The sequence below is a fragment of the Molothrus aeneus genome, chromosome 1, assembly GCF_037042795.1.
Source record: "Molothrus aeneus isolate 106 chromosome 1, BPBGC_Maene_1.0, whole genome shotgun sequence".
Lineage (NCBI taxonomy): Eukaryota > Metazoa > Chordata > Aves > Passeriformes > Icteridae > Molothrus > Molothrus aeneus.
In genome coordinates, this window is record NC_089646.1 from 92723491 (window position 1) to 92743989 (window position 20499).

The following is a 20499-nucleotide window of genomic DNA, read 5'->3' on the forward strand; positions in this document are numbered from 1 at the left end:
GCCTGTTTTTTTCCAGAATAATGTCTACCTGAATGATAGAGATGAACCACAGTACAGGGTATCATCCTTGGAGCCCCTCTCATCATCACACAGCACAGACAAGTAGGGGCAGTGAGTGCACCAAGTGGGTCTATATTGCATAAAGGAAAAAAAGAGAGATAATTGCTCTTGAAATTCTGGTACACTTTCAGCTACTTTATAGCACAGAAAAGGCCTGGGACCATAAAAGCCCTGAGATGTGGGCAGCGCAGGTTCACACCAGTCTGCTCACTCATCCATCTAGGACAGAATGATCCATCTGGGACTGTTCAACTTACCAGCAGTAAATAGTTTATCCAGTGTCTTATCTGCAGCCACCACAAGCAACAGAAATCTCTCCATTATTTATTGTTAGTGCCTCATGATTTGACATTTAATTTAAGTCTTTCACTGTGTCTTGCCCAGAAGCTTTAGCATTATAAATAGGAAAGCACTTTCTTTCCCATTTAAGAACTAGCCACAAGGATTTAGATCTTTTTGATGAACCTTTCCGTAAGGCTTGCATCATGTTGTCATAAATGGATGATACTCAGAAGATTTCAGGCTTCTCTGTTATGAGGAAAGTTACCTAATTGCTGAAGGCACTGTTGCTTCAAGGCATTTATCCCTGGACAGACCTGTTTCCATAAATACCATAGAGATTAGGGAGTTTTTTCTTTTGTTTACAGTTGCAACTTTCTTTACAAACAGCTGGGTGTTTTTTGACAGATTTTATTTTCTTTCTGTTACAAAAACTTCCTTGGCACTTGGGATACCAGGCATTTTGACACAGGGAGCAGTCAGGTTGGCCACAGACAACATGCCCTTGGCAAATCCATGTTGAGTAGTGCTGATTACTTTCTTCTCCTTAGGTGTGGCTGCCAAGAGGATGTGCTCTGTGATCTTTACAGAGAGGACTTTCTCTGTGTGCTTTTCTTACTTCATCCTTGCTTATGCTGCTTTACCCTTTACAATATCTCAGATGCTGTATTACATTTATTTGTAGCCTCCATTCTCAAACCAGAAGATTAATGCCAAATCCAAACATCCTCCAGATGCAAAAACTTTTCAATAAACAGAAAAATAAGAGGTTTCTCTTAATCAAAACAGGCTGTTAAGGCCTAGAAGAATCTAAAAGAAGCAGTCACTCATTGCTCTTCCAAGGAAGGCTCTCAGTCCTTTTAAGCATGGTCTGAAACCTGTCCATGCACCTTGCAGCTGGAACTGAGAAGTAAATCAGGCCATCTGGTCTTCAGAGCCCTCACCTATGTAATAAATTGATCACTTTGTCATTAATGGCTTTTCAAAGCACCTTAAAAGCATTGCCAGCACTCATGCTTACACAGGAACTCACTCGTATTAGTGTTTGAAGCCTCTTTGTATTAAATGCTTATATTATGCTTATTAACATAATGCCTGAGTAGCATACTACATGGCCTCAGAAATCTCCTGGAAACAGGAAAATAATATTCCCTTCAACTTACAGGCAAGGAGAAGTCCAAATATTTTAAGCTCTCTGTGCTCAACTTCTGTCTTCTGACAAGACTTGCCCTTTCATTTCTGAAAACAGGACTTTGTTTCTGTTCCTTGGGCCCTGCCATGCTGACCACAGACACACAACGTTGGAGTGTGCCCCTTGGATGCAGAAGCTGCAGTGTGGGACATCAGGAAGAGATCTGGTAAGTCACGTAAGCTGATACCATCACAGAATTAATGTCTCTGGCTTGGACTAGAGATGGTAGGCACCACAGACTCTTCTTCCTCCTCCTTCCCCTGCCAGCAGCTTCTACGTGGACTGGACCCACCAGGCCTGCCCTAGGATCTGCTGGATCAGGTTCCCTGGCTGAGGAAGCAGCTGCCCCGAGGGACCTGAGCCTTCTGAACTGCTCAGCACTTTCCCTGGAGCACACACTGATCTTATCCATGTGGGATCTGTGAACTAGAAAAGGTGCCCATACTTACATAGACTTCATGTCTGCAGATTATGTGTCTTGAAATGGCTTTATTAAGGCACCAATTGTTATTATATTTGAATAGCAGTGAGAACTCAGTGTTGTTAATAATAGGACTTTGACCATGAATTCTATTGCTTCACATTTTATTTTTGTTTTCAACGAATTTCTTCCAGAAAAATGTATCATCTTATATTCCTTTAAGAGAGGGGTATAACCTATTAGTGGTTTGTCTATTTGGTCTATTTTCTTCATGGACCTGCTTCCTAGATTTCAGAAAGATTTAAAATTTTCCCTCGAATCTGTATGTCTTGAAGACTGTATGAACTGATTGAGACTCTTTTCCTTCCCAGAGGCTAGAATAGTCTGTATTCCTGTACCCTGAGGTTTTGTTGTTGTAGCTGTGCATTGGAAGACTGCAACCTCAAGGTCAAATGGAACTCTAACTTGGCAGATGACACAGTTTTGTCACTTATGTAGGCATTTTGTTTTACAGAATAATATATAAAGGAATAATTCATCTTTACCTCCATTTTCAGGCTCAAAAATCAAAGACCCTGCTGCTACCATTTATTTTTCAGCTGAAGTAACTTTCCATGTTTTGTAAAGTAAGACATTTAAACATAAGGAAAGCATCTGCAGTGCAGGAATAATGGCTTATGTTAAATGTTTTTGTAATAAAATCATTATTTCGCTCAGAACATTAGCACTGGCTATTCCAGGACATCTTTCAAGTACCACTGTCCTTAGAGCCTTGAGAATGATGCCTAAGCATCCATTTCAGTCTGTCAAAGGCATGTGGCAGGTCAGGATAGGAAATAAAAGAACCAGTGGGAAGCCCCATGTAATAATGAAAACTTTGTTGAAGGCAGAGAACAAATTGGATATAACTCCATTTTTAAGTGGTACTTCTGCTCCTGGCTCCTATGGTGCTGCTCTTTAAGGGGTTCACCCTATCTGGGTGAAGACTCTCAGCTTGAGCATTAAAGACAGGACTACTCCCTCTTTTGCAGAGCCTGCTTTGAATAGGGTCTCATTTTATATGTTTGGACTATGGAGTAGAGTCCTGTCATAAACTACAACATCAAGAGTGACTGTGCTCTCCAACATAATATTAAGGTCAAAAGCAGAGGTGCCACTGTGGTGTATGATCTAGTCAGAAGGAGCTCCTCAGAGCACAGGCTGCATTAGATGTGCAAAATGGACATTACTAAGATTTTTGCCACCTAACTCCATTTAAGGCCTAAACTTAGTCTACCCAGGCTACTTATTCAAAGGCTTTTTTCTGGATTTCTAGCTGGAAATTCTGTAGAATTTCAGCCGATATGAGTATGCAGTGCATATAGATGTTAAATGTGTTTAGTTCTCTTTTTCATGGGACACAAAATTAAAACTTCCAAAACTATAATTTTCTGCCCCCAAAAAGCCACCAGTGCAACTTTGTGATTTGTTTCATCTGTAGTGCAGGGATGATGATATCTTGGTTTTGGCAGATGAAAATGATAATAAAAATCCAAATGAGACACACACAGCCTAATCCTGAAAAAGGATGACATATGAAAATATTATATAACTCACCTGTAAACTTCTTTTTGATGTGGGCTATAAAACTTCTGGGTCAATCACTTCCCAGCCTTTTCCTAGCTATAGTAAATTTGGGTAGTAGAAGATTGATAAGTTAAAGGAAGCGATTCTTCCCTATGTTACACACTCATGAGTACTCTTCTCTACCTCTGAAAGACAGATAAAGACCATGCAATAATTAATGTCTATTCTAAAAAGAGCTCTAGAAGTTCTTGAGAAGTGTTAGTATTTTTTCTGAGGAAAAGTGATTGCTTATATGATTAGAGATTCGCTAGACACATACCTAAAAAAAGTTAGAAGGTAAAATTCCTTGGATATCAGAGAAGTGTCCCTACAATCCTCTGATTTTGTAAGCTAACAGCACCTTTTTAGCTACTTATAGCCTAATGGTAGGGTTTTAATAATGAGGGACATGAAGAAGGTGAAGCATCTCCTTGGAGGTGCATAGATAAAGGACAACAACAGACATAATTGGCAGAATTCTGACTAGATACACAAGGGAAAAAAAATCACTGTATGGATGGTCAAATAATGGACCAAGTTCTACAGAGAAGATGTGGAATCACCATCCATGCAGATACTTAGAACTCAACCAAATGTGTCTCTGAGCAAATAACAGGATAATTTCCTGGATGGACTGGATGATCTCCAGAGCTTCCTTCCAACCTAAATTTCTCTAAGATTCTATGATTATGACTACACAAAGACCTCTTTCACATTCACATGTATCATGTGATGTCACTGTGTGAGCTCATATCAGCCCCTTGATATCATAATATCAGTCTTTTGGGGTTCTTTTCTGTTCTTATTTTACACAACGTCAATCCTCACAGACACTGAAAATTTTTAAGGCATATAGTTGTGTTTGCTGACCTACCCTAAGCATGACGATGGTCATATGTTAAATGTGATTTAATTAACCGGTTTTTTGGAAGGCCTTATCTAGTAAGGCTTGATAGCAAGATTGCTATTTTTTCACAGCAAATGTGAAAAAAAACTTTATAACTAATAATACTAGTGCTACCTGTACTGTGAAGAGTTTTGCCATTTTTGGCCTATCTAGATGGCCTCTTATTCTGGTGGAGATACTTTGGAAGTGTCTTGGAATATCTGTATCAGTTATAGGCAGCTTGCATGTATTTCTTCTTGGGTGAAATGAAAAATTTAATTATACGAAAAAAATGCAAATTGCTGCCAACTGTGTTAACTGTGAGAGAGTTGCATTATCTTCTAACATAAATTGTCAGTGAATTGAAGAAAAGACGTTTTGGAAGCTGATCTGATTACTGTCAGGGAAAGTGCTCAAACTCAATTGTTGGCAAATGTCCAGTACCCATCACTGAACGATCATCACCTCATCATTCAGTCTTCTCAACTGACATGCAAAACAACATCCAAATATTCATTGCACATCTGTGCTGGACAGATTATGCATTAGCAATTCAAATCAATTCAATGTACAGGCAGTTTCTGTAAAGGCGTCTGTTTGGGTGAGATGCCTTGTTGTCTGGGATGGATAATAAGGCAACTCTGTCTAATCTTGGAGAACAATCAGCCCATCTTGAGAAGGTGACTGACTACGTATGCTCTTGCCCTGACAGCGCTAGAACAATGCCCCCATAATGCACTTGACTCAGCTGGTAATAAAATCTACTTTTGATTAGCAGCCATGGCTTGTGTCAATCACTGCATGATATACCATTGTCCTCTGGTCCTGAACACAGTTTATTTACAGGGAAACAAAAGCTTTTTGGATATGGCTGCTGCCCAGAGATTGCAAAATAGATTGAGCTGTCAGCCTCACACACTAGATGAAGATTAATGAGTTGTGCAGACAATAAATATGAAGCAATGACCATAAATATGCTAATAGGTATTATCCATATACACTATAATTGCTACAAAAATTAAAAAGTAGTGTAAAGGAAATAGGTCAGAGGGTGACAGATAGATAATCTTGGATGCTGAAGATCTTTGGTTCAGTCAGATTCTCTACAGGTTTATTTCCCTCAATTAGACCCTTCAAAAGATTAATTGTTTAAAAGCTGTTTGAATAATCTCTTTTGAAACAGAGGTTTATGGGAAAATGTTTATGAAAAAGTGACTTCAATGAACATGTTATTGAAATAAAAAAGGTGACCACCAAAAGCAGAGATTAATGGCTCTGATCAGCTGCCCAGCTTCACTGTGTGGTAAATATTTCTAAGTGTCACACTAGTGGGGACTGCAAGGAAAACATACCAAAGAGACACATCAGTTTATATCCACAAACACAAGAGACTAAGGTCCTTCTAAGCAAAATATAGAAGATATATAAATATAGAAAATATAGAAGATATATAGAAGATATTGCCTGCAGATCTGATTGCATTGGTTTGTTTAATGTTTTCATCTTAGCCAATCTTTCCTTTTTTCTTTCTTTTTTTTTCCTTTTTAATTTAAGAAGAGAAGAATGCCCACCACTCAAATTTTCAGAGTACTTCCAATCCAGCCTCTGGCTTTCCAATTCCTTTCAAAGAGCACATAGTCTAGATTTTTGACACCTATGGGTTTCATTTGTACTTGAAACTCAGACAGTTGAACTGTTAGCTCTGTATTCAAGTGCTCCAGCACCTAAGGCTACTGAAATTGTAGTGACACAGAAAATAAGAGCAGTCATACTCTTGGTATTCATGGCTTTGACTTCCTGGTCTCTCTGGCTTAGAAGGACCACTGGATGCTTTTCAGGTCAGCTCACACCACCCACCCCTCAACAATTTTTTCGTTTCTGGAATGGGGAAGCTAACTTACCCCGATATTCTCCCAGGTACAATTTACTGTTCTTATGCCAACCTCTGACATAAAACTGAATTGTTTTGGTTTTTTTTTTCTTTCCATACTTCAACTAGAAGTTGCATCCATTTAGCTCTTAAAGTATCACTGCTTGGATTTTGACAAATAGTCCACAGAGACTTACAACTGCCTGACTGTTTCTGTGCCAGCTTCCTTGAAAACACAGCTGAACATTAACCACATTTGCCTAATATCTCGGAAGTCACCTTTTCTAACTATAAATGCCAGTAACACAAAGCACAAAAAAAATTAAAATAAAGGTAGGGAACCATTTAGGAAAATGTCTCACACAAAGCTGCTCAGTCAAAGGAGAAGCACACCTTTCTTGAAGAATCAATGGAGAGAGAGGACCTCTGGAAGCTGCAGGCTCAAGAACTGTGTTCTTGTTCCAAATCCCACTTCATCAGTGCCACTGTGTCTTTCTAAATTGGAGGCTGTGATGTCAATGTCACATGTTGCCAGGGCACAGCAAGGTGCTGTCCCACCAAGGGAGGTGAGCATAGCAGATCTAGAGATGATAAGGCAGATTGAACATAGAGTCCAAATCATTGGGCAAGTTTGTAGGGTGAAGTCCAAGGCTTCCCTTGAATCCCTCCAGTGGCTTTCCTTTCCTTATTATACTGAATTTCTTCATCTTATTTTCATGAGACTTCTAGTAATTTCTTCTTTCCTTGCTTATTTTCTGATGTCTTTGCCAATATGAATTGCCTTGAGACACTTGTTTTTTTAAATAAAATTTTCATTATATCTAGTTTTATTTATTCTTTGGAAAACAACTTTGTGTGTGTCCATTATTATTTGTGGTTTAGGACTGAGTAAATTGTCACTTCATATAGAGTGTCTGCAGCTTGTAAAGCCTTCATTTTCCTTGACTTTGCCAGAATTTACCATCATTTCCTAATGGGCTGTTTGCAATATTAAATAAATTATATTAACAAAACACTGAAAGATTTTACTATTTTTTTGAAGGAGGATTCTGCAGCAATATGTACAAAGAAACTGACATTTATGGTTTTATTGTGACTTTGAAGAAGGCCTGTAGCCTATTATCACTGTCCTATCTTATGTGGAATTTTTACCTGCATTTAAGCTTCAACTTCAGGTATTTTTTAACATTCAGTAATTAAAATTATAAATGAGGAACCTGAGAAATTATGAGTTAAAGATACACCATAATTACAGAAGACCTAATGCAAACAGAATAGAAAACAAAAATAACTGACATAAGAATTAAGGAATAGAATTAAGGAAACTAACATACATGAATTAAAGAAGAGTTGAATGAAAGAGAAGAGTTAAAAGATCGCTGCTGCTTGGCGATACAGGGGCCAGATATCCCACTGCTCAGATAAATAGTACCTATAAGAGGAGAGGAACAGGCTTCATAGCCTTTGTTCTATAACCCACCATGTACAAGATATAGATATCACACTATTGTGAAAACACTAGAGTTTTGTTCTGTATATTCCCTCTTTGAGAGCCATTCTTGTGGTAGTGTGGGCTAATCAGATATTGTTCTTTACCTAAGGGAGGTCCATGGATTTTTAATGAGCCTTATTTAAACTCCTGGCTAAGGCTGTGATAAAGGCATGTGTGCCATTTGCAAAGGCCTGTTCATTAAAGGCAGAGGCTCTGCTTTAGAGGAACTTGCATGAAGAACAAAGCAACTGTGTCAATCTGCTCATACGACACAAGGTCTCCTCATGGTTCCATCCATATAGAAATTAATTCTAACCATCCATTGTTAGCTGGGTTCTGATTTCCAGCTCTGTGTGAACCAGTGTTTTCAGGGGTAGCTGTACCACAGCTGAACTCTGGCTGTGGTAACCAACCCACCTGAAGTCTCTGCATGCCACCACTTTAGTGCCTTTTTGTCTCTTGTCTTTACTCAGAGTTGTAGGAATACTTAAAACAATGCAGTACCTTCTACAGATACAATTCAGTGCAATAGGGTGCAATGCAAAAAAAGAAGCAGAGCTTTCAGCTGCTTCAGTTGCCAAGCAATGACCCCTGCACCAGTAATTTGTTTTAGTATCACAAGAGGAAATTACTTGGTTTGCCTCAATTCCATCATGGCAACAGCAACAAATAGGCCTATTGATAAAGTTCAGTTTCATTTCCTGGCTGAGAATAAGTTTCAGTTTCTATTCTGCCTTACCATGGCAGCAGTTTCATTTCTTGACTATCAGCTGGAGAGTGTATAAAAAGATAGGCTGAGCAGTCCCTGAGCAGTGCCTGAGTGCTTCCCTGGAATTCTCACCAGCAGAAAGCAGCATGTCTGACCAGAACGTCCGCAACGCTGGCTTCACTCCCTCTGGGATCACAGGAGGATCCCTTGCTTCATCACTGATGTCCCAAGAAGCCAGAGCCTCTGGGGGAGGTGTGCCTTCTGGTGGCCCCACTTCTACTCTCCAGGAAATGGGTATGAGCAATTCTGTGTGTGACTCTGAGTGTTGTTTTGTGGTTCAATGCATAGGATCAGACAGCTGTTTATCCTTGAAAATAAGCTTGCCAAATAATCTCTTCTCTCCTACATTTCTGTATGGCACTGAAGAAAAAAGATCCCTCTATTTAACTGTGTGTTATGAGCAGGATGTTATTGAGGGTGTTTTCTGTGTGTGCACATACTATGTATGAATGAAAATATACATATGTGGTATTAATGAGGTTTTGGACAGTGTTTATTTGAGGTTTGTGCTCTTTCTCTATTCTGCCAGGAATCATCAAAAATATGAAGAGTCATGATAGCAACAAGCAATGATGCACTTATGCAAGAACATGATCTGTGTAGCTACATTTCATATTAATGATCAGATTTCCCTAGCTCTTTATTCACATCCATACAGGGAGAACTCCTGAAACTCTGTAGAGGAGAGAAATTAGTTGCAGTCCAAGAGATAAATTCATGAAGGGAATGTGTACATACCCTTGACATCTCCTATCTAAGTGCTAGAATAAGGCATAGCTGCCTTTCACATGAGCAAACCGTGCAGGCGTTTGCTGTTCTGCTGCTGGCTGGGAGCAGTCCCTGCCCAGACAACTCTTACCAGCCTGGCACTTGTTTAACTCCTGATCCCGTGGGATTTGTGCACAAGGTATTCTCCCTGCCAGAGCTGCCTGTGTGACCTGATTCAGCAGGCATCCTCTGAACAGGCATGCCTCCACAGAACAGAGTGCCCCCTGCAATCCTGCTTTACCCAGCAGCTCAGTATTAGCTCTCTGACCTTGGATAAAGGCTTCCAAACCCCTTCTGCCCTTGGGGTCTCAGACCCACATGTCCCATGTGTCAGAGGATTGCCAGCCAGCAGACTGATCATAGGTGGGCATCTCTGCCACATTGGTCTACCACTGGTCTACTACTTCCACAATCAGCAGGTAGAAGATGGAGCTGAATGTGACTTCTCCAGCCATAAAATGGGTGGTTGACCAGGTGAACTGGCCAGGGTCCAGATTCAGGGCATCTTTTAATAGGCAAAAGTGTGTTAAGCTTGATTGAAAGGAAATAAGTTGGATTTTTTTTTTAAGATATGATTTACATTGCCAATATTATTCATAGACTGAGGCCCTCTAGACAGTGAGTGAATAGGTGACATAAGGGTCATTCAGAGACATACTGCATGTGACTCCTGTGAGGCATTTTTTAATTTTCACATTGTATGATTTGAGTATAGGTTGCTGAATACAGTGTTTATTGAATATTCAGTAGGAAAGAGCTTAAGGAATAGTAGCAGCCAAGGGACAGAATATGAGAGAAAGTCAGGAGAGGAGGGGGATAGAGAGAGTGAAAAGCAGAGAGGAGAGCTGCTCTCAGGCACCACACTGCCTCAGCAGCAGAAATCCTGGTATGCAGGAGATGCCAGTTGCTCACTCTAGTGATAAGTTAGTCAGCTGCACAAGCTCCTTCTGTTACAGATGAGGGTGGTACAGTACACTCACTACCAGTGGCAAACTCTTCAGTGTAGATGCTCTATAGAGAGCATGAAGTTGCCAGCTCTAAACTAAAACACTGAAGATTTCTATCTCTCTGTGTGCTGAGAATTTTTATAAGAAACAGAAGCAAAATAAGCATTTAACTACACCTAGTTTTATTCTTGCAACCTCTGTGCTAGCTATGGACTTTCATGAAAAGCACCATTTTGGTGAAGAGAAGTCTGCATGACTCAAGGAAACCTTAGCCATGCCCACAGGAGATACTCCAAAAGAGCTTTTATCCATGTGGAAATGCTAGCTCTGTAACATTGCCAAGACAGGTGTGAGCTTTGGCTCCCTGCAGCAGGAGAGCTTGCCACACATTCTTTGCCTGATTGAGAGCTAGAAGGGCCTGATTTCATTTCCGCAGGTGCTCACTGAAATCTCTCCAAACACATCTTCTTAACCTTTTCATTCAGACTGTAACCCTTCCTCCCCCCAGAACAAACATGCTCCAAGGAGAGGCTGATTCTGCAGTGGGGCATGAGTATTGTTCAGTGTCACTTTACAGAAGATGTTATAACAAGCTCATCACCAAAATATTTGAGCATCCTCCAGGAAGGCTTTAAGCATTATCACTAACATTTGTCATCACTGATGATGCTTTGCTTCTCTCCCAGGAGAAGAAGAGTTTGCAAAGGAATGTTTTGCTTGGGGCTTATTTAGGCTGAGGTGAAGATATACATATTAATTGGCCACTGGCTACCACAACTTGTGGTACTTGAATTTTACAGGTATCTATTACAGGTTTATGTGAGGGAAAGTGAAGTGAAAGGAGCATGTTCATCACCTGGAACAGAAAGTGCAACAATTCCTAGTTTCTACAGAAGTTTGTTCCAAAGTCCTCAGGCAGCTCCAGAGAAAAGTGAAATTTCAGCAGAGGCAAATTGTGCTGAAATTATTTCAGAGATCCAGGTTTATCAAAAACAGTCTGTGCAAGAGCCATAAATTTTCTGAAGGCTCTGGGGTGTTCTGGGGCTCCCCAACAGTACTGATAATACCCTTTTCCCAAAGTGGCAGCTAAAAAGGAGCAGACTGACAGAACAAGTCAAGGGATCAGCAGTCACCTTGCATTTTGATACATTTGCTAGCCTTGAATTGTTTTAAAACACAGTAATTTGTAATTGTCCTGTAAGGTTCCTTCCTTTTTTTTTTTGTCATAACTTGTCCTTTGTAACTCTCCTAGGTGCCAGGGGCACAACCCACTCATCAGGTTATACCAGCAGTGGGATCTCTGGTGGATCCAGGGCCTCTGACACAATGTCCAAGGAGGCCACAGCTCATGGAGGTGGAGTTCCCAGGGGAGGCACAACTTCCACTGTCCAGTCCATCTGTAAGTGAGAGTCCTCTTGATAAAGATGAATTAACAAATGACTTCTGAGCAGTCAGCAATACTTCAGTTCATTTACTGTACATTTACTAGATGAATGGATGCAAGTAACAGGAGTGGCTGCTTTGTATTTGAAACAATATTTCTACTGTTTATTTCTTTAAATTTGGTGGGAAAATGAAACTGGGGAATTAGAGGAGATAACTTTGACACAAACTTGCAAAGGTATGAGTGGACAGCAGAGTCTGAAATCTGAAACACAATGACAGAAAAAAAAAGCCCAATGGACTTTTAGATTATGCTTTCATCAGCACCACAGAGGCAATTCAATAGTTCTTTTTCAATTACAAATTTAGGATTAAATCAAGGGCTCCACACTTGAACATGCAAAGCAGATATAGTGGGAAAAACCAGTGAACCATGAGAATGGAGTTATCAGACTGACAGACAGGAATCATTAGTCTGCTTCTTGGGGCCTTTAAGAACAGCTGAGCTTTGTTTCCTTGAAAGGAAATTCATTGGGTCAAAACCACAGGAATCTGCCTGCACTTACCAGCTCAAAGCAGAGAACAGAAATCTCCCTCATCACTCTGCCAGGTTAATGCAACCCAGACCAGATAAAACAAACCAAATTATGAGAGAGCCTAGTCTATATCTGACTGCATCAGTAAGGATGCTAATTGTGTTAGTAGGATCCTGTGGGGTTAGGAAGAGCCTTGGAGACAGGATTGAAGTTCTTAATTTCAAAAAGTGTCTTTCAAATAGTAACAGAGACCTATGATTTCTGACCTGGGAAGGTTTGTAGCCAATGCTTTTACGGTCTGTATAGTTTCCTGTTCTGCAACTTCACTTTTTATTGTCCTCACAATTTCTCTGCATTTCTCCTTAGCCATGGGTGGAAAAGGAGGAAGACGCTGAATAGAAGAAAAACATCAGTCCAAACCTGCAAACAGTTCATCCTTCACCATCAGCTTTGACAATTTCTCCCCTTCTATGATCTCCCTCTTATGAAAGTCAAAGCCTTCCACATGCACAAATAAAGTTTCTGTTAAAATGATGGATTCTTGCATAAATTAATGGGCACAGAGATGAGGTGCAGTTCTTTCCTTGATTAAATATTCTCTGAAGTACAGACAAACACAAGCCAATGGAAGTTAGGGTACTTGGACTGCGAGGCTGCCTTAGGAAAATCCTGGGTTTAGCAACACTAGGCTCTTCAACTGCAAGTAGCTTGCCATGTTTATTTTACAATAAGTAATTACAGTGCAAAAGTCACTCTGTTTTGAGAGAGAAACACAGAAACACTCAGTAAGGGGCAGTTCCCTCTAGATGTACTTCTAATAGGCTATCAAATTAAATTCTCCTTAACAAAGGAGACACATAAGCAAACCAAAACTGGTCCCAGGATTGATTTTTGTATACCTCTGGAGTTTTTAAGATCCCTTTCACAATAATTTCTAGTCCCAGTTTGCTTACAGCAAGGCGTCAGCTTTGTCCCAATCAGACTTGCAAATTTCTGATAGGTGTGAACAGGTAAGGAAGAGAGCCCATTTTCTGATGCTGGTCTCACTGTTGGGACTTTTTGCTGTTCCTCACACCCGACTCCTTCATATATGCTCATACAGTGGTGTGTCACCAAATACATGTAACATTGTGCATTCCATATGCAAATTCCCAAGTACAAATACCCCACACTTTCATCTTCCTTCTGTCTTTCTGGCTCCTCACCCCCCCTACTCTATCACCTCCCTCCCTTTGTATTTCAAACAAAACCACACAGCACAGCTTCTTCTTCCCTTTCTCCACTCCAAGATGGAAGGAGAGAATGTCACAACTTCGGGCCAGAAGTTTAGAGGTGCTGGATATGGGAGCTGCAGCCAGTGATCTTCTCCAGTTACTCCTGTCACTCTGCTTGAGCATTCCCATCTCAGCTGCATTTCTTCACAGCTGGGAAATGTGTTTGCTCCCATGCACCTTATGCTGTCAGATATGGACTTCTCCCTGCTGCCTGGGTACTTCCAGAATGCACACAAGAAGTCAGCGTTTGCCTCCTCCAATGTTGAAGCAAAGTTGAATTATATGTTCAGTGATTAAATGCTAGCATGGAGGAGAGACTAATGAAGAGGAGAAGCAATCTTCACTTGCTGTGCTGCCCAAAGCATTAAAAGGCAACTGAAAAACAAGGGCTTCATTTCGTAGGCTAGAGCTGATGTCCTAACAAGGAGCTATCTTGGGCAAATGTTTAAATGTAATGAGGACTTGAATTCATAAAATCATAGAAAGATTAAATTTCAAAGAGACCTTGGTGTGAGGAGAATGAGGGCAGTTCTCTAATCTAAGCTTCTGTTAAAGAAGAGTTAACCTTAATGTTAGACTTGTTTACTTAGGACTTTGTCCCATCAAATTTTGAAAATCTTCCACAGGATCCATCCTATGCTTTCCTTCCTAGGTCTAATACAGCAGCCTGGGACTACTAAAATACAGCTGTGATTTACCAACAGATCTTTTTTCCCCTCTATGCCCTTAGCACTGGCATGATTTGAAGCCAGAAGGTCTACCCTGGCTTTTCCCATTCAGAAGTTTTTCTCCATGTGCAAGTGCCAAGTTATGGTCCCAGAGAAAAGCAAGGGCCTTGATCCCCACAAGCTGACATTCAAACAACTGCTTAGCACTGATGATGATGATAAATGAGTCATAAGAATGAAACCAGCGTAAGAATGACAAGAAATAGTAGAAAAAGTCAAGTATATACATAACTCATCAGATAAACTGAAGCTGTATTATCCAAGAAACAATGTCAGACCATTTCATGGCAATTAAAGACCTTGTTTCTTATTCAAAGGGGGGAGATTTAGAAGTCAGTTTCAACTTTAATGTTGTCATTAGTTGACCTCAGGTATTTTTGTATTGTTAAAAAATGACTCACAATAATGAGAGCTGACAAAGGGTACTTATGCCTAGAAGAAGGAAACCAAAGCAAGGATGCTTAATCACTTATCATTTCACTTTTCAGCTTTTACGCAATTCTAGTGTTAAAAGTTTGAATTATTTTGCCATCTTTAGATCTTGTGTTGAGAAGTGGCCTAGACTGCTTTGACAAAGCAGGGAGAATTCTCAGCTGCATTCAAAATCCCTTCAGTGAGTCAGCTCTAATAGGTCTGCAGGAGAACAAAGGTACAAGCATCCCCCTGGAAGCCTTCCTCGCAGACTGCTTCAGCTAATTCCTCTGTGCAGAACTACAAATTAACTATTTACATATTTAACAGAATATAATTGGAAAGGTCAAAAAACAACAATTATTGCAATCTGAATCCTTCATGTCTCTCAATCAATCTTTGCACAACAAATAGACGGAAAGAGAGAGAAAGGAAAAGAGGCAGCAGCGTGTGATTAGCAGAGCAATAGCACTGGAGCAAGGCACTGCAGAGAGCACATAGCTCTCTGCACAGAAATCAATTTCTCCCAAGGGATGAGATCAATAGTTGTCTGACAGGACACTATGCAGGCAATTTAATAGCATTTTATCTAAATGAATCTATTCCTCCCCCCAACTGGCCTCACAGTTCATAAGAAGTCTCTCTTAGTAAAATAGATTTATTTATTTTTTATAATACAACAGGAAAGTATTTATTATTCTGAAGACACTGCCATTGTCTATTAAAAATCATTTATCCCTGTTAGTTACTCATTACCTACCACTCTTTCCCAACATCTTTATTCTAATTAGCTAACTCATGGACATAGCCCATAAAAATTACTTTCAGTTACTCTGGAAAATTTTTTCTTACCCCAAAACATTCTAAACTAAATAGCAGCCTTTCAGGAAAAATAAGCCCACATAGCAGGCAAACTCAGTTAACTCAAAGAAGTATTGGTATCTGAAATGACTTTTTTATGCAACAAAAAAGCTTATTTATTGAGGAATTATTTATATACAGAAATTGATTGTCCAGTGGATCTATTTTAATAGTACTTAATAAATAATAAAGTCAATCTGATCTTATTAGTGGATATCTGTGTGAAGTAAATGATAATGAATGAGAAACCCTAATAAGCATAATTTCAAGGATGGATCTTTGTCACTCTGGGAGTTTGGTATTGTGCCCCAAAGGCTCTTGTAAATCCAGCTGCAGTTCTTGCTCATCATTTAGAAGATTAGGGGCTGATAAGCGACAGTCAAGCCTTATTAGAACAGGCTAAGGCAACAGGAAACATTAATTGGGTAATTTAATGCACAAGGAGACATTAAATGCTGGCATTGTGGTTCAGATGCTGTTTCCTCTATTGATTTCTTCACGTCTTGTTCTATGAAATTTTCACAAATTCTTGGTGGAGAGGGTGTAAGACAAAGCCTAAGTTTAAAAATACCAAAATACTTTTGTTATTTCCTGGGGCTTCCCTTTACTCCTTGTGTTAATGAAGGACCCATCAGTAGCTCCGCTCTGGCGAGCAGAAGAAATAAAACTACTCCCTTGTCCAAGGATTCTTCCAACAAAGGAGGGGAGAGATCCAAGGTCTAGTAGCTCTCTGCAATGAAATGCTCTCTCACCATCTCACTTGTTCTGGTTTTCTTCACAGTGTGTGCATAGAGCAGGAGCCCTGCAAATCTGGGAGGAAGCTCAGACACTCTTTTCTCCTAGAGAGCTGGGAGCCCTTAATAAAACCCTCTTTTCTTGCCCTGTTTGGGAGGAGATGTAGGAATAGTTGCTGGACTGATCTTCCTCTGGAATTAAGGAAGATGGTAGGAAGGTCCTGACATAGCTGTTTCTTCTCTGTCGAATGCCAGAATTAATCCACCTATGCGGGTCGATTTGCTCTGTTCCCTCAGTGATGGATATTGGTGGTCAGAACACCAAAATCTCTCAGTTACATACTAGGTCCTGATTTGGGTCCCATTTTAAGACTTCTTTCCTAAGGCACCTTTCCCACAGCTGAACAGAAATGAAAAGAAGTGATCTGACAGTGTAAAAAATTCAATATGGAAAGGGGGCAGCCTTTCCTTTACCTCACTGACCTAGGCACTCTTTGTTTCTCATTTCCTAGTACTGCAGCTTGGGTGATCAAGGGTGATAATTCATGGACACTTTGTTTAAATAATTTACTTTTGCACAATTTAAATATTAAAATGCATTTTGAAGACATGCAAGCCTCATTAATTTCAAATAAACATTGTACATTATGCTCTGTTTAACAGCATTCAATCCCACTCCTTGTAGCCACTGTCTCTCCCTTCCACCCAGCAGCCTGGCACTATTCCTGCTGCCAGCAAGTTTCCCCATGTCCGTGGCACGGGCTGGGAGGCCACTGTGGGCACAGAATCCCTGCTCTTCAAGCTTCCTCAGGACTGACACATTTGAAATTGGTGTCTTCTTCACAGCTCTCCATGTCTTAAGGAAGCAAACAGCCTCTCTGACTTTATTTACCATCCCTAAAGTCATGGAAGCCTTGGTAGAAGAGGCAGGGTCCACCTACAGCCCAACAGATCCCCTCCAGCACTGCATTAATTGGTGCTCTAATTGCATCTCCTCGAGGATTGACCCAAACACAGTGATCCAAGACGGACCACGGGACCAGAAACCTTGAACAACACCAACACATTCCTTTCAAACCAAGGTGTCCAGTGGCTGGGTTACACAGGTCAGTCCCTCTCCTCTTCAGGGGAGGAAGTCCCCAACACTCTCTCTGTGGGCTCTCATTTCACTGAAGTACTAAGTGTTGTAACTGTTGTGAAAACCAATAAAATTGTGCTGACTCCCCACAATGGTCTATTTCCTGAGAACCCCACACATTAAAGAGACACACCTAATAATTCCCTTCTAATACATAATAATTTTAAAAAATCATCATTATTATTATAGTAATTAACATTAAACCATTCCCCATCCTTCTCTGTATCTCTTTGGGGTAAAGAGATCATTGAAATATAACCTGGCTTTGTGCTCATCTAATATAAGTAATATTTTATGCAAGTTATCTTCTTTTTACCCATTTTTCAGTGGGTGTTGTTTGTGGTGTTTTTTAAGGAATACCTGGATATGAAAATAAATAAACACATACATTTTCCTCAATGTAATAAAATTCCAGAGAAAATATTGTTGCTAAAGAAATTACATATGCCACAAAAACAGTTCTTAAAATTCAGATGTTGCTTTTTGCAGTCTTTTGCTATTGGAATTTCCACCCAGCCAAGATTTTTACTGGCCAGTTTTCAGCTACCTCTGCAATTTATGTTTATACATAAACAGCTCTGATTTTAATTGCTATCAACTTCTTATACTTGATAGATGGTCTTAAACATTTTTTGCCTCCAGAGACTGCTTACTTTGCCAAGTATTGACACACTTTCAAGATTTATACTTCTCTGAGGAACAAAGTTTACAATAAAATGTAATGTATTCCGTGGCTGTGAATGGTAATGTTGCTAAACAGTCCAAAGATATTTCACAACTGATAGTTATTTTCCTCTCACATCCAGCACTGCCCTCCTTTAGTACTACTATAGATTAAGGCTTTTAAAGAAAAATCAGATCCCTAATTTGCCTAATTTAGTGTTTCAGAGATCCAATATGACTTAATTTATGTTTCCTTCCACTAGAGCCATTATTAGACTAATGATTATACTTTCATTTTTCCCAATAATTATTTTAACAGGCTAACTTTTGTGGAAGGAATTAATTCCCTTCTGGGATTGGAATAACCCCTTTCAGAGCTCAAATATCATACTGCAGCCAGAAAAGGAAGCAGTTACAGAACTGTAGACTCAATGTCAAAAATACAAGTAGTTACTAACTATTGGACAGACAAAACTCAGTAGATTATTGAAGTCACATCTAGATTAAAATATTTGGATTGGATCCAGTTTCCTGGTATCAATCATGGGTCACAATGCCCAGAGAAATCCCAGAGGGGAAGGAAGGGTTCTTAGAACTAATTCATCAGTTTGTACCATCTCCATGAAACTGTTGTGGCATTGCAGCAGAAGTAGCATCATCAGGCTCTAGCAGGAGCTCTTATAAAGTCAGCTGAAAAGATCTTCAGCACTGAAACAATTCACGGATGTTACTTTAGTGACAAAGATCACCTCTCAGCTTTCTAAGAGTAACTGACAAAGGAGAAGATTTCATTTTCTTGCCTTATTTCTTTCCCTGCCATTTAATCTCTTAAATGCAGTTTTTCATACTAATCAGTTTTGTAAATAGGTCGCACAGCTCCTTTGCACAGGCAAAAGAAAGACATCTCTGAGTTGCTCAAAGGTGAGCAAACATCCCAGCCATAAAAGGAAACACCCTCCAAGCTTTGCGCCACCCATCTTCCTCACTGACCAGGGAATGGAAAGGATGCAGTCCAAGATGGTCTGTGATTTCCCTGGGAAAAGTGATGATGCAGCCTGTACTAGATGAATTTTTTGTGAAGTTTAGAATTTAAACATCCCAGCTCTTGGTGATACCACAATTCCACATTACTTGGCTTCTGTGCTCAAGATGAGACATTCCCCACATTTTTCATAAGAAATACCAAAAAGTCTAGGAATAGTTTATTTTGCCACAGTGACAATTTCTATAATTTCAAATTTCCCTGCCCTGGTTCTCCCCCTCCTACCCATCTTACAGGGGTTTTTCTAGAGCAAAGAATAGCTTAAACTGCAGACAGAATAAAAACTGAGGAAGGCATAAGAATAGAATTGTATAGAGACAAAAACAAGCAGTTGCTTAAGTCTGTTAATAACCAGATATAGTAACAATGAATGATAATGATCAGAAAACAGAAGACCAAACAAGGAAAATATTTTTTAAGATTTCAACCCTGTAGGAGAAAGAAATAGAGACAGAGATCAAATTTAGTATATGATTCAAAAAGCATGCAAGTGCTAACTCAAGCACTTACAATCTTACTCAAGCATTTATACACAAATGCTTAAGAAGTTCTTCATGTTCTGTCAGCAAGAAGTTAATTTTTACTTTGGCACAGTACTCTGTGTTGCAAAGACTTTTTTGCAAAAGCATTAGTGAATTTTCAGCAAAAATTTTATTAGGGAGTAAATTAACTCTAGAAACCTGTTTCAAGATATCTAACCAATAATTCTTCTGTAGTGCATTTTATTTACGTTTTTTAGTGCTAGGATATAAATCTGAGAGTAATTTTGCACCAGTCCAATAGAGGACTTATGAAAGACAGTGGATGAGATAATTCAGTTCTGATTATTCATGTTTATTTTATCTTTAGCATAAATAGATTATGAAAATAATGCTTTCCATGGCTGGTGCTTTTTTTGGTGAATTTTAAATTATATGTGGAATATTCTTAAGCGGAAAGATATTGAAAATATAAATGTATTGTTATTTTTACTCCTCTTGGCTGCTGTGCTTAAAAATGGTATATACACAAAGAGGTTAATTGCATTGTGATTTTCAGATAATCTGTTTTTAAACTACTGACTTGGAAACTGTGAGATTAATAGCACTGAGAACATCTAAAGGTAATAGGATTACAATTTAATATTAACTAAGTGTTTCTTGAGGGTCTGCTGTAGCGGTGCCTCATCTCTGGGATCCACTAGAGTAATTAGTCTGTAGTGGCATACAGTGGTGATGCTTGATAATTGCAGCTTTCCCTGCCACAGTTAGGATTTTCCATTCACTGGCAAAGAGTTTTTATTTGCAATATCTTCATAAACCAGCACAGAGCAAGCTTGCAATGCTTTTGCCCTAAGATGCTGCTGATTAGGGAGAGACTGGTTCTCAAAAAGTCACACTTGAAGCACCAGTCACAGCTGACCAATGAAGTGAGGGGTTTGGAGGCTTTTCTCCTGTTGCT

At 39.6% G+C, this 20499-nt stretch overlaps 1 protein-coding gene across 1 annotated transcript; it reads left to right on the forward strand.

Moving 5' to 3' along the window:
* The first annotated feature begins 8599 nt into the window (after positions 1–8599).
* LOC136554204 (interferon alpha-inducible protein 27-like protein 2) lies at positions 8600–12742 on the forward strand. Its single transcript, XM_066546026.1, has 3 exons — positions 8600–8808; positions 11542–11688; positions 12575–12742. Exons 1-3 carry the CDS (start codon positions 8661–8663, stop codon positions 12601–12603), a joined length of 324 nt encoding a protein of 107 aa, XP_066402123.1. The 5' UTR covers positions 8600–8660; the 3' UTR covers positions 12604–12742.
* Positions 12743–20499: the final 7757 nt, after the last annotated feature.